The sequence below is a fragment of the Arachis hypogaea genome, chromosome 1, assembly GCF_003086295.3.
Source record: "Arachis hypogaea cultivar Tifrunner chromosome 1, arahy.Tifrunner.gnm2.J5K5, whole genome shotgun sequence".
Classification (NCBI taxonomy): Eukaryota; Viridiplantae; Streptophyta; class Magnoliopsida; order Fabales; family Fabaceae; genus Arachis; species Arachis hypogaea.
The window spans coordinates 107,309,156-107,322,277 of record NC_092036.1 but is presented as its reverse complement, the minus strand read 5'-3'; the positions used below and the strand labels follow the sequence as shown (position 1 = coordinate 107,322,277).

The 13,122-nt window shown below is 33.9% G+C and overlaps 1 protein-coding gene across 8 annotated transcripts; it reads left to right on the top strand.

Annotated features, from left to right (window-relative positions):
* The first annotated feature begins 353 nt into the window (after positions 1-353).
* On the top strand, positions 354-11,307 carry LOC112708116 (EG45-like domain containing protein). 8 transcript variants are annotated; one of them, XR_011870099.1, is made up of 5 exons: positions 358-719; positions 1,163-1,463; positions 1,549-1,733; positions 10,696-10,940; positions 11,039-11,307. XR_011870099.1 is itself a non-coding variant. In XM_025760261.3 (3 exons), exons 1-3 carry the CDS (start codon positions 593-595, stop codon positions 1,553-1,555), a joined length of 435 nt encoding a protein of 144 aa, XP_025616046.1. In that variant the 5' UTR covers positions 358-592; the 3' UTR covers positions 1,556-1,997. The 8 variants fall into 8 exon arrangements, 1 of the variants encoding a protein (XP_025616046.1); XR_011870124.1 differs by lacking the exons at positions 10,696-10,940; positions 11,039-11,307 and adding an exon at positions 1,807-1,997 and having other exon boundaries at positions 354-719; positions 1,549-1,688; XR_011870091.1 differs by lacking the exons at positions 10,696-10,940; positions 11,039-11,307 and adding an exon at positions 8,050-8,505.
* The last annotated feature ends 1,815 nt before the right edge of the window (positions 11,308-13,122 follow it).

The window sequence follows — 13,122 nt, the reverse complement described above, 5'->3', positions numbered from 1 at the left end:
AAAAACTATTGAAATTATTTTTTTATATTTTTAATATATTTAATATATTAAAAATTTAAAAGTTTTTTATTAATGTATTCTTAACCTATGTTCTTATTATGACATAAATTAGTTAAATCCAAAATTAAAATGATTATAATAAGATATTAAATATTAATAAAAAAAATAAAAACTCAGTATTAATTATTTAAATTAACGTGGTCAACTCTGGGCGACTGTTGTACCCGTTATTGATCAAAAACCTAAGTATGAATAATGAGTAGATATAAAAAAAAGTTATTCATTACGTTATTTTATTGAAAAAAATTAAAGAACCAACTACAATATATATATAAATCTTCTGTTATTCAATTAGTTGAGTCTAGTTTATTATCTTTTAATTGATTTTCTAGCAAAATCGTTAAAGTTATCTTTTTAAAAAAAAAAAGAAAAATTTTAATTAATCAATTATTTAAGAAACGCGTCAAAGTGGCCCACATACGTGTGTGAACGCGGAATATATACAACACAGCCATAACAATGTCGAATGTTCAGAGTTTTTCATTTCCAATTTTCTCTGCGCTTTTAACATCATCAATAATACGCTGCAATCATGTCATCATCATTAGCAACACGCATTCTATCATCGGCATTCATAGTTTCCTTCATAGTTCTCCACCTTTTCTTCCCCTGCAGAGCCGATGTTGGAACCGCTGCTAGTTACTCCCCTCCATATTTACGTAAGTTTTACATGCTCGCGAATTCTGTCCTACATATCCAGTAATTCCTTGACCAAGTTAAATGAATATTTAATTTGAGATGGATTAACTTTTTGCGTGTAAAACTGAAGAATATTCTGAAAAATACTATATAAAGTGGATATTATAATAGCTATTATATTAATCAATTTAGATTAATTTAATAGTTAGTTTATTATTCAGCTTAAAAAAATAGAATTTAAATATTATCATGTATATATAATAATTCATTGTTTGATCAATTCTTAAATAAAAGTCAAATTCATGATGAATTGATCATTAGACTCCAAGACACTATAAGAAACAAAAAATTTAGACTAATTATACATTTTAAACAAAATTTAACATGAATCTCTAAAATTAAGATAATTTTTTTTATATATATTTTTACAACATTTTTTAATTTTGTTTTTTGTTTTATGTAGCTTCGAAGTGTTATGGGACGGAAGCCACAGAGTTCCCATCGAGCAATCTGTTTGCGGCGGCGGGAGATGGAATATGGGACAATGGGGCAGCTTGCGGTAGGCAGTATCTGGTGAGATGCATCAGTGCGGAGCAACCAAGGACCTGCATTCCCGACCAAAGCATTCAGATCAAGATCGTTGATTACGCTGCCACCGCTGTTTCGGCCGCCTCCGCTAGCGGCACTACCTTGGTGTTGTCCGACAAGGCATTTGGCAGTATTGCCAATACAACTGCCATCTTAATCAACATAGAATTTCAACAGTAATAATTAATTAATTAATTAAACTCTGATCTGGCTCTTCTTCTTCTACCTAGTTGAAAGATTAAGATTTACCTGTGTGTGCAGGGTGTGATGATTGGTATATGTAGCTTCGGCTAGTGCTGTCTGTATTGGGACCCTGTATTATTATTGGCGTGGCGGCTCAAAAGTCAAGTGTTAAAAGTGGCGACTCTTGAATCAAGGAAGATATTTGTCTAAAGAAGGCAGTACGTACCTACGCCGAAGGTGCCTTCAATTTTAACATTTCAAGTGTACGGATTTCTCAACTACTTATTTTTGTTTTTATTTTCGTGGTGTGTGTGTGTGTGTTTTGGATCTGTGTAGAGGCGGTTGCTTTGGATATTAGAATCAAGTATACCAAGGCAAATAAGCTACACAGGATGTTTCTACCTCACTTCTGCCTTTGGATGCTTTTGGAGTGGCATTTCGACATTTAAAAGTATTATATGTATAAAAAAATTAACTATTAAATTAATTATTATATTTTTGTGTATAAATATATATTATTTAATCTATTTTTTATGTGTATGTTATATATTGCGATATATATTTTATGTGAATAATTGATTTAGTAATTAGCTTTTAATATATTCTAAAAAATTATAAAAAATGGTAAAATTAATGATTTAAATTTTATTCTAAGTTTTAACTCAATTAGATTAGTCCTAAATTTTTACGAGTTCGGTTAATATGTGCTTTAAAAATATATAATAAGATTATTATTAATGAAATATTTTAAATATTTTTTTAATAAATATAAAATAAATGCATTAATTGTATTTTTTATTTTAATTATGTAACATATTCAAATTTTTTTGACAACTAAGTCTAATTAAATTGGTCCAAATCTAATAAAAATCAATTTCATTAGAGAGAACGTGTCTACACACTCCAACTTCTCAACATCTTCAACTTCTTCGTGTTTCTATTTTTTCTTCACGTGTTTTCTCCTCATTGTCATTCTTTTATTACTACTATTATTGCTGCATTTTTTTCCTTTTCTTCTTTTATTTTTCTAGTGATTTTGCAGTATTATGTATTTTTTTCTTTTGTTTGTTTGATTTTTTATTTTTATTCTTGTTAAAACGGTAAAACAAGAAGAATTATGAGAAGGTAAAACAAGAAGGAGAAGATGAACAAGAAAAGAAAAAGAAGACCATGATGATGATGAAGAAGAAGAGGATTATGAGTTTTGAGTTATGCAGAATTTATTAAAAAATAACACCAAAATTTTTTAAGTGTGACACAGAAGTTTCTCAATTTTAACACCAAAATTTTTTAAGTGTGACACAGAAGTTTCTCAATTTTAACACAAAAATTTTTTAACCGTGACACAAGTTCCTGTTAAGAGGGTGAAACAAGAATTATGAGAATATGAAACAAGGAGAAGAAGAAGAAGACGATGATGATGAAGATGAAGAGGAGGAGGAGGAGAAGGAAGGAGAGTTTTAAAGTGTGAAGAATTTATTAAAAAATAATGCCAAAATTTTTGTTTCTTCTTCTTCTTCTCCTTCTCTTTTTTCATATGTTATTGCAGTTATTTATTTTTTTGTTTGATTTTTTTTTGGGTTTTATTCCTATAAGAAAGTGAAATAAGAACTATAAGAAAATGAAATAAGTAGAAAAAATGAAAAAGAAGAAGAAAAAGCAGTAGAAGATGAGGAAGAAGAGGGAAAAAATTTTGAATTGTGCATAATTTATCAGAAAAATAACACCAAAATTTTTTAACAATAACACATAAATTTTTTAGTTTTGACACCGAAATTTTGCTACAAAAATACAAAAATATATTCTTTAATGCTGTATTTTTCCGTTCTTTTTATTCTTCTTCTTTTTCTTTTTTCTGTTGCTCTTACTTCTTCTTTTAGGAATATTACTTCTCATACAAAAAATATTTTCAGTGTTGTGTATTTTGTGTGGTTACTTTGATATATAATTTTGTGGTTGATATTGTTAGTTATTATACACCAAAATTACTTAATGATTACGATACACAAACTTAGTTTGCAAACAAGTACACAAACAAGACTAAATCATGAACAAAACACATATCCAAAATCAATTTTGGATCAAACAACATCATCAATATGGCTTAAATGATGCCAAAACCATTACAATTACATTTGATGACCAAATTACACCAAATTCAAGTGAAAAGACTAAATGTACCTCAATTAACTCAGAAGTGCACCAAAATTACTTTATGATTGCGACACACAAATTTAGTTTGAAAAAAAACACAAAAACAAGACTGAATCATGAACAAAAATATATCCAAATCAATTTCGGATAAGACAACATCATCAATATGACAAAAATTTGATAATAACGATAATGATAATGACGATACGTACAAGAAGACGACGATGATGACGATAACGATGATGGTGATGATGATGATGATGATGATGATGATGATGATGATAGAGGAGAAGAAATTCAAGTGAGAAAAGAAGGAGAAAGAAGAGGAGGAGGAAGAGATGGTGGTGGTTGTGATAGCAATGACGATAACGAAAGAGAAAGATAACGAAAAATGAGGAGAAGAAGAAGAAGACGAACAAATGGGTGAAGAAGAACGTGCACGCGTGAATTTGAAGCACCAGAGGTGTAGAAGAGTATGCGCGTAGATTTAAAACCCTTAATAACAACTTGATTGGATTTGATTAAATTTTTTTCTTGGTTGTAGAGTTTTATTCTTTCTATTTTTGGCATAACTGAACAAAATAACTAAATTCACTTTTTTTAGATAGCAATTACCTCACAAACATTAGTGATGTCATCTTATCATGAGTTTCAAAAAGTATTGAAAAACGAAACAAAAATCAAAATGTGATCATGTGGCAAAGACAAAGAGAAAAATAGGAATAAGTGGTTTGACTTCTTCATATGCCATTTTTTGTGATGAGGTTTTGGAGAATTAATCTTGAATATTTAAGGTTTTAGATGAAAGTAGTAATTTGCATAGAAGGCACCTTGAAATTTCATGCTTTTCTCAAAGTAATCGACACAGTTGGTGTCTTAATGCACTAATGCTATATTGGTGAAGGCTATGGTATGGACATCAAGAAACATCCAGACGTATGGATGCCAGGTGTATGTCTCCATCACACTACGCGTGTGGGATTTACATGGATTTGGGAAGTCAGGATGTACGATACTATCCTGACACAAGAAGTAAAGAAAAGTGATTTTCAGATGTGGACCATTAATTTTGCAAAGGATTAATTGTTAAAGTGTCATTATTAATGCAAGTATGTGGTTAAATAATTTTTGGAAGGAAACACTTGGTGGGCCGATTGGATTTTTGACAGCATTGGGCTGTGTATTTTGGACTCTTTTTGGGTGAAAAATTATTTTGTGTTGACATTTTTTGAATCAGGGCAGTCGTCAGAGCTATCTTTCTTAACGCCAACCTAGTAACTGAGAGCCAGTAAACATGAGTGAAAATGGCAAATCCGGTCGAAGAAAGAGGATTTTAAATTTATATAAAAAAATATCATTGTAAATTGGGAAAAAGAATAAAGGGGAACACATCATCGAACACAATTGAAGGGAAGGAAACCTCGGAACCTTAGCCGTTATACTCGGATGGTGCAATAGCTGGAGTGTGGTGACGTTGTCCCCGAAGAATATAGAATATTGTGGTTTTTATTAGTTGGCCAGTACCGGAAGGCATTTTATACACGATTGGAGTCTAGAGCGATTGGTATGTTCTGGTACCTCTCTCTGTAGAAAGTTGTAAAGTGGAATTTAGCGGCTAGTGATTTTGATTCTATTCCCAGTGGTTTCCTTCTGATTTTTATAAATCCCTTATTCGATTTAATGTGGGTTTTGTATTGTGGTGTGTATGTTCTAAGTTATGGATTTTGACAAATATAAAATATGTAGCAATGTTAGACGGGTTCTCGCCGGTAGTAGTTATGGTAGTATGTGTTTGTGTAGATATAGATTAAGCTAGTGTTAAAATTGTGTGGTTTGGATTTAGAATATTTCGTTGTTATGCCCAGTGGTTGGAAACTGAAGTCTGTTGGGTTATATATTCAACTATGCACGAGTTTAAAAATACCTATGAATGTATGTAAGAGAATGTCTGTACGATTTCGTTTTGGTGTGTTATGATTGGTTGTGTCACGAGTTGTGCTTGTGAAGTTGTAGATGACAACAGTCAACTTGGAAGATGTGTTCTACACACGGAGTGATGACGGTGTTGACTACAGAGATATTGGTTCTTTGACCGGTGACGACATATTAAGAAAGATATTTCCAAACGAAAAATATGCATACAATTTCTATCAAAAGTTGGGAAGGTTTCATGGTTTTGGAATTTAGAAAGGGGATATGTTTAAGGATGAAGGAGGGAACCTAATTAGGCGAAGTTTTTTTTGCAATAGAGAAGGGCTTAGACATAAAAAACACTACAATCGGGTGGATAGGAAGAGGCCCATAAGCCAGAGACAAGGACCAACTGTGAGGCAAGGATATGCATATACTTTGACAGGAGCAATAACATGTGGAGGGTGAAAAAGGTTATCACGAACATGCACTCACACATCATGACATGGTCCACCTAATTCCAAATTTTCGGTCCATGACAGAAGCGGCAAAAGCTCAAATAAATGGGATGCAAGTGTGTAGAATTTTGACGTCAAAGACGATGCAATACCTTGGCTGGCATGGCCGGAGGGTGTTTGCTAGTTGGATTCCTGAAGAAAGATACTTATTAGGCCTGACAGCATGGACCCTACCTACGGGTACCCAACCCGACCCAACTCGGTCAGGTAGGGTTGCCAACTCGATCCGCTGCGGGTAGAATTGGATGCGGAACAGGTAGGGTGCAAGTTGAGCCTCAACCCTACCTGCACCACCCATATATATGTATTATATATTCAAAAATGATACATATGGAAGTTGAACCAAAAACCTTCAGCATGTGCAAAAAGTTTTTAGCCACTGAGCCAAGTTTATAAATTTGTAATGTTAACATATTTATTTCTATAAAACTCATTTCTCATTTAATGAGATATAAATACAACTCTAACAACCTACTTGCCCTCAATCCATTCAGATTATAAACCTTATTTCACAGCTTTCACTCCCTCAGCGGTGCAAGAACCCTAATCCTTTTCTCTCAAATCCAAATCTCTCCGCACTCTGACTGTGTTGCTGGCGCTACTCACGTTAGCCGCGTCTGCCGCAACTTGCGTTGCTGATGGTGTTGCAGTCTCCCCTCACTCTTGTTGCCAGCTTGCTCACAAAACACGTTCTCTGTTCAACTTGCCTGCGTCGCGTCGCCGGCTCTACTGTACCCTATCCTGTGCTTTATTTCTCTATTCAACGCCTGCTCATCATGCTGAAATTCTCAAAGTATGTTTAACTGCCTTCAAAATTGAAACTCAGTTATTATTTAATTTTATTTTAATTAGATATGTATTTGTGTGTGCATAGTGCGCGTATGTGTTTCAGTTTTTGTGTGCTTTAACAAATTAATAATTAGATTTAATTTAAACATGATCTTCAATAGATAACCTTTTGCCTAATATTGTGATAAATTTGGCCATAATTCTAATTTGGTCATTCCTTGGTTTAATTAACATACATTAATGGAGATATTTGGAAAAGATTCCTTTGACTAAGAATTAAGAATCTCGTATAAAGCTGATGAAAAGTTTAATGCAAAGTGGAAGTGAATGAAAACTCGGACATAACATTTATAGAATTATTATTTGTGATAGTGAGTTTGGTAAATGTGAATTCAAAGAATAACTTATAAAAATATGAGTTATCGTTTGGCTCCTTTTCTATTTTATTTTATTAAAGTATATATGAAATAAAAAAAGGATGATGACTTTTTTAGGTGAATCAAGGAGTTTAGGAATGAGGAATTCAATTATGTTGCAGAAGGCTTTTTCATTGGTTTAGTTATCACTATGTTAGCTTCTTTATTGCATAAGTATATATGGAGTAATGTATTGTTTGTTTAAAGGAGAAAACATCTGCAAAAATAAATAGTTATAAATGTGTTTTTATTTGCTAAATTTTGTTTTTAATGAATACTTAAACGCTGATTGTTTATTTGTTAATTATTTAGTAATATTTGTTTAATTAATTTTGACTCATTTCTACAACAATAAATCTTAATTTCTTATACCTTTTAAAAAGAGTGAAGTTGAAATCCTTTTATTTAGATTGGTTGGAAGTTGGAACAGATGCTGACATTTTTTTTAAGTTTATGTAATTTTAATTTGAGTTCATGGTTTTATAGTGTAAAAGAATATATGCAGATTTTAATTTGAGTTTGAGTTGAGGTCATTACTTTATGTTGTTTCTGTTATATGCATATAAATTATTTGTCATAAATTTTTATTTCTCTAAAAAAATTATTTAATCATTAAGAAATTAGAGAGAGGAGTTTATTGGTAAGTGTTGTTTCTGTTTCTGTTACATTAATATATTTGTATATCTGTACAAAGTGTATTTGAACATGGTACATTTGTATATATTTGTAAGGAATTCACTTCGAAATGTCAAGTACTAACATGGATGTAGTGGCACAAGATGTGGTTGCAGAAGAACAACAAGAACTCTCGGTGGAAACAACTGCTAATTTTATTCTAGGAGAGTCTGCTTCGATTGAAAATAGCAACAAATCGAGCTTGAAGAGTGTTTATTGGCAATACTTTAATCGGACAAAATGCAACCACTGCAAATATGTTCTTGGAGCCAATCCAAGAAATAGGACTACAAATTTGAAGAATCATGTGGTCCACTATTGTAAAAGGATCAAATTAGCAAACTCTAGGCAATCAATAATTGCTAATTCATTGTCTAAACATGCAAGGAGTGGTGCAAATGCTTTTGTATTTGATCCATCTTATACAAGAAGGTGTATTGCCAAGGCCATTTGTATGTAATATAAAATGGTTGTATCGAAATGTGTTTTCTCGATTAAGACAGAAGGATCCTAATTACAAAAGTTTACTAAGCAATGAAGAGTGCGACCTTGCTAAAGAAATTTGTGGTAAATTAAAATTATTTTATGGCGTGACACAATTGTTTTCTGGTATTCAAGTTCCAACCGCTAATATTTTTTTTTAACAAAGTATGTGATATAAATGTTGCCTTAAAAAATGGTCTGTTTTTCCAAATCCACTGATTAGTAATATGGCATGTAGTTTAAGGGTAAAATTTGATAAGTATTAGAAAAAAATTCATGGCATGATGGGTGTTGTTGTCATTCTAGACCTTAGGTATAAACTTGTTAGGCTTGAGTATAAATTCTCAATGTCAAAATCATGATGAGTGCTCAAGTAAAATTGAGAGGATCAAACAAATATGCTATGACTTACTTCATGAGTACCAACAGAATCTATTTAATTCAAGTAATGTATTTGAGGATTCTATATAAGAGCTACAGATGAATACACAGCAAGATGATAATGCTGCTTACTAGTTGTATATCAGAGAAAAGAAAAGAGAAAAAGGTTCATTTGTAAAGACTGAATTTGATCATTACATAAAGGAAGATGTTCATCATTTGAGTGCTGACTTTGATATTTCAACTTAGTGGAAAGTGAATGGGGCTAGATTTCCAACCCTTTAAAGAATTATAAGAGATATATTTACTATCTCAATGTCTACTGTTGCTTCTGAGTCTTCTTTTAGCACAGTGGTCGAGTAATTTCTCCTCATCGTGATAATCTTCATGAAGATACTGTGAAAGTTTTTATGTGTAATCAAAATTGGTTGTGGACAGCATATCATCAAAGAGGTTATTTATGATTTAACTTAACTATTTGTTTATGGTAATGTTAAATTTAGGGGTAAGTATGGTTTTGGTCCCTAACGTTTTGGTCCAGAATCAAAATCGTCCCCCTTGTAATTTTTGAATTAAAATCGTCATTAACATTTTTTTGTATTAAAATCGTCCTTTTTAATAAAATTTTTAATTTAATTCCTAAACTACCCCTACTTTAATAAAAAAATAAAATTTAAAAAAATAAAAAAAACACGTTTTGGGGGAGGGGGCAAAGGAAACGCGTTGGGGGTGGGGGGGAGAAAGGAAACGCGTTAGGGTGGGGGGCGAGAAAGGAAACGCCGCCGCCACCATCGCCGGTCCGCCCACGAGCCGCCGTCGGAATCATGACCAGAGGAAGACGTCACCGTTCATGCATGCTCCTGCCACCACGTTGGGGGTGGGGGAAAGGAACCACCCAGCTGCTGCCGCCATTCACCTTCTGCATCTGCTTCTGTTTGAATTTGTTGGATTTGTTGATTTGGCTTTCTATTTCTGCTTGTGTTAAATTTGTGTTGGATTTGTTGATTTTCTGCTTTCTGTTTCTGCTTCTCTAGTGGTGGTAGAGGTGGAGGCGGAGGTAGAGGTGAAGGGTGGGGGGAAGGGGAGACGGGGAGGGGGTGGGAGTGGGGTGAAGGGAAGGGAAAACGGGGAGGGGGAGGTGACGCGGGGTGGGGATGGGGTGCTGCAAAGGGAAGATGGGGAGGGGGTGACGCGGGGTGGGGGTGAGGGGGAGGGGAGGCAGGGAGGGGGAGGGGGAAGGGGACAGGGGGGAGGGGAGGCAGGGAGGAGGGGAAGGGGTTTAGGGGGGAGGGGGACGGCGGCGGCGTTGGAGGTTGTGGCGGTGGTGTTGGTGGAGGTTGTGGCGGTGGTGTTGGTGTTGGTGTTGGTAGAGAAAGTAATTATGTTGGTAGTGGTGAGGGTATTTTTGTCCAAAAAAAATAAAAAGAACGATTTTAATATGAAAAAAACATTAAAGACGATTTTAAATCAAAAATTACAAGAGGGACGATTTCGATTCTGACACAAAATTTTAGGGACCAAAATCATACTTTCCCCTTAAATTTATATATAGATTGATTAATAAATTGATTTATTATCTTTGATTTTTAGGTGAAAAACCTGATTATCAAACTGCAAATGATAATGATGTTGTATCTGAAGTCATAGACTAGTGATGGTATTGTTACAACAAATGAAATGCTCATGGAGACATAAAATTAAATAATTTTATTTATGTTTGTGTTATTTATTTAGATAAAGACTTTTATGTGTAATTAAATATTTGATGATTATGTTGCGTATGAGATAATTGTGTTATTTGTGAAATAATTTGTGTTGTTTGAATGTATGAATTAATTTTTTAATTTTTATGCTTTTTAGATTACATAATAATGTTGTTTCTTTTTGTCAACCTGCAGGTAGAGTAAGGTTGAGTGTTGGTCAAAAACTCAACCCGCGGGTAGTGTTAGGGTTAGGTTCAAACCGTACCTTACCCTACCCATTGCCACCCCTAATGCTTATAACTATGTTGATAGGAGTAGGCGTGCTAGTATAGTTGACGGGGATGCAAACTTGGCTGTAGTGTACCTAGAGGGAAAAGTTGATGCCAAACCCATGTCCATGGCTTTGGGGACTTAATGTGGACGAGGACAAGACAAGTAAGGTATGCCTTATTTTTACTAGTTCTGATGACGTTGCTGTGTGTTGTCTAAAACTGTGTAGACATTATTCATTTCCTTCTATCTGTGATGAATGTCGCAGCTGATGGAGATGGTGACCTCTCTTGCAAATGCCTTATGATTGGGGAAACTAATGTGTGCTGCTCTGCTTGTGTTTCACTTCAATTCTAGTCAAAATTATTGGTTTGTTTGTTAACAAACAATTGGTTTGTGTAGAATGTTTTATCCCTTTCTTGGTTGTATCTAATTAGTGAATGTTGTTTGTAGTTATAATTAATTGTAACTTGAACCTCAACATGAGTGTTGTGGCTGATTCTCTAAGTATTGTCTTTGAATAATTTTCAACCAAAATGAGTTTGTTACCAACTATGATATAGCGATACGTTAAACTGCAATATTGAAGGCAACATTCAACCCATCCCAACACATTGTTGTCATATGGAGTGAGCCCGAAATGGAAAATAGGTCCATCTGTGTGCTGAGGATTCGGATAATAATAAGGCCCACATAGCATTAGGCCTTTCTCTCCACCCGATCTAGGACGAGAACGGTGGAAGAAGGGTTCGCATCGGAATCTTTTTTAGTCATACCTACTTGTGTATTTTTGGATAAGCTAGGGAAATGGATGTAAATAACTTCAATGGGTCTGGGTTTTTCGGCCCAATAAGTTGTACGTTGTATCCACGTGAGTTGCTATTTTTCCTCAATGCCCATGAACTTTATTATTTAGTTGGAATATCTTTCGTACCCATTGACGTGCTATGTAGACAACTTTTTTCAAAATCGGACGGCTTGAAAAAAATCAACATCGAGATTCTCGCCAATAGTCTGCTAGAAAAGACTCTAAAAAGTCCTATGAGGAACAACAGGTTTGACTAGGGTTGCAAAAGTAGATGCAAATGAGTCGTAATTACCATTTTATCTACTCCATTTTGTTAAGTATTTGCTATTCATGTTGTATATTTCTAGCCATATGCCAACAAGTCAAACAACATTGGCTTATATTCTACCATGGATGCGGGTTCAAGTGGTGTCCAAGCAGACCTTGATGGGGATCACTCGTCGAAGCCAACATGTATGTTTATGCCAACCTATGTCAATCACCTTGGTTTATTAACTTGTATAAACTAGGCATCCAAGAATTTTATAGTTACAATCTATTTAACTTCACATGTTCAGGGGTTAGTGGTAACGAGGAAATCCAAACCAGGGATGACATCTTCATATATGAAGAAGATATGGACCTGATGCTCCTGAGGGTCTGTGCAAATCTGCGTGTTGGCTCACCGCCTTTCATTCTAAGAAAGGCCAACAATTCGCATGGTAAGGTTCGATTTTGGTATTTTGTAATCTTGCCTAGCTTGCAAGATTTATGAATGTTGTTGCTGAAGGTCCTGTGTGCAGGGAAGACTGGGATTCTAGGCAACAAGTTTTTCACCATGCTGGATAAGATTCTAGATATCATTGGTTATGCAATCTTGGACTTCAACTATAGAAAATGCGACTTCTAGAGAAATTCTTTGGCATAGGGACATTCCATGTGTCTATCATTCTCAACGATGGTTAGTTGCTGGAATTTAATATTTTTTAATAGACTCTTTTTTGTTGGGCTTGTTATTTTGTTAGGCTATAAAAATATATAATCATTCGCTGGTTTTATGGAATATTGAAGTTATTTTAGTTTCCAAGCACTTTTTCTTCATATTTTTCTAGTTGTTGGGTTGAAGGTCTAAAGTGGAAACAACGTAAGGAAATGAGTGAGTGGTTTCATAACAAACAATTAACGCTAAACTATGTTCATTATTTTCATTTTAGTTAGGGTTTCGAAGAAATATTTGCAATTTCGGTCTGAATACTTGTTCTTGACACCATTTATCATTCAATTATATCTACTATTTATTGCATAAGTAAAATGAATCATGCAAAGGAAGAACGAATGTATTGCATATCGGAATAATTGGAATGATTCAAGTGAATTGCAAAAATAAGACAATTGACACATGTGAGTTGAATATATTTACGAGTGACACCAACATGTGGTGAACAAAGTCTACATAGCTAACGCTTCAAAGCCCATACTATAATATATTTATGCATCGGATTATAGTTACACTCGTGATGGGTGTTGAATTTCAAATACCACATAATAATCAAAACATTAGTTTT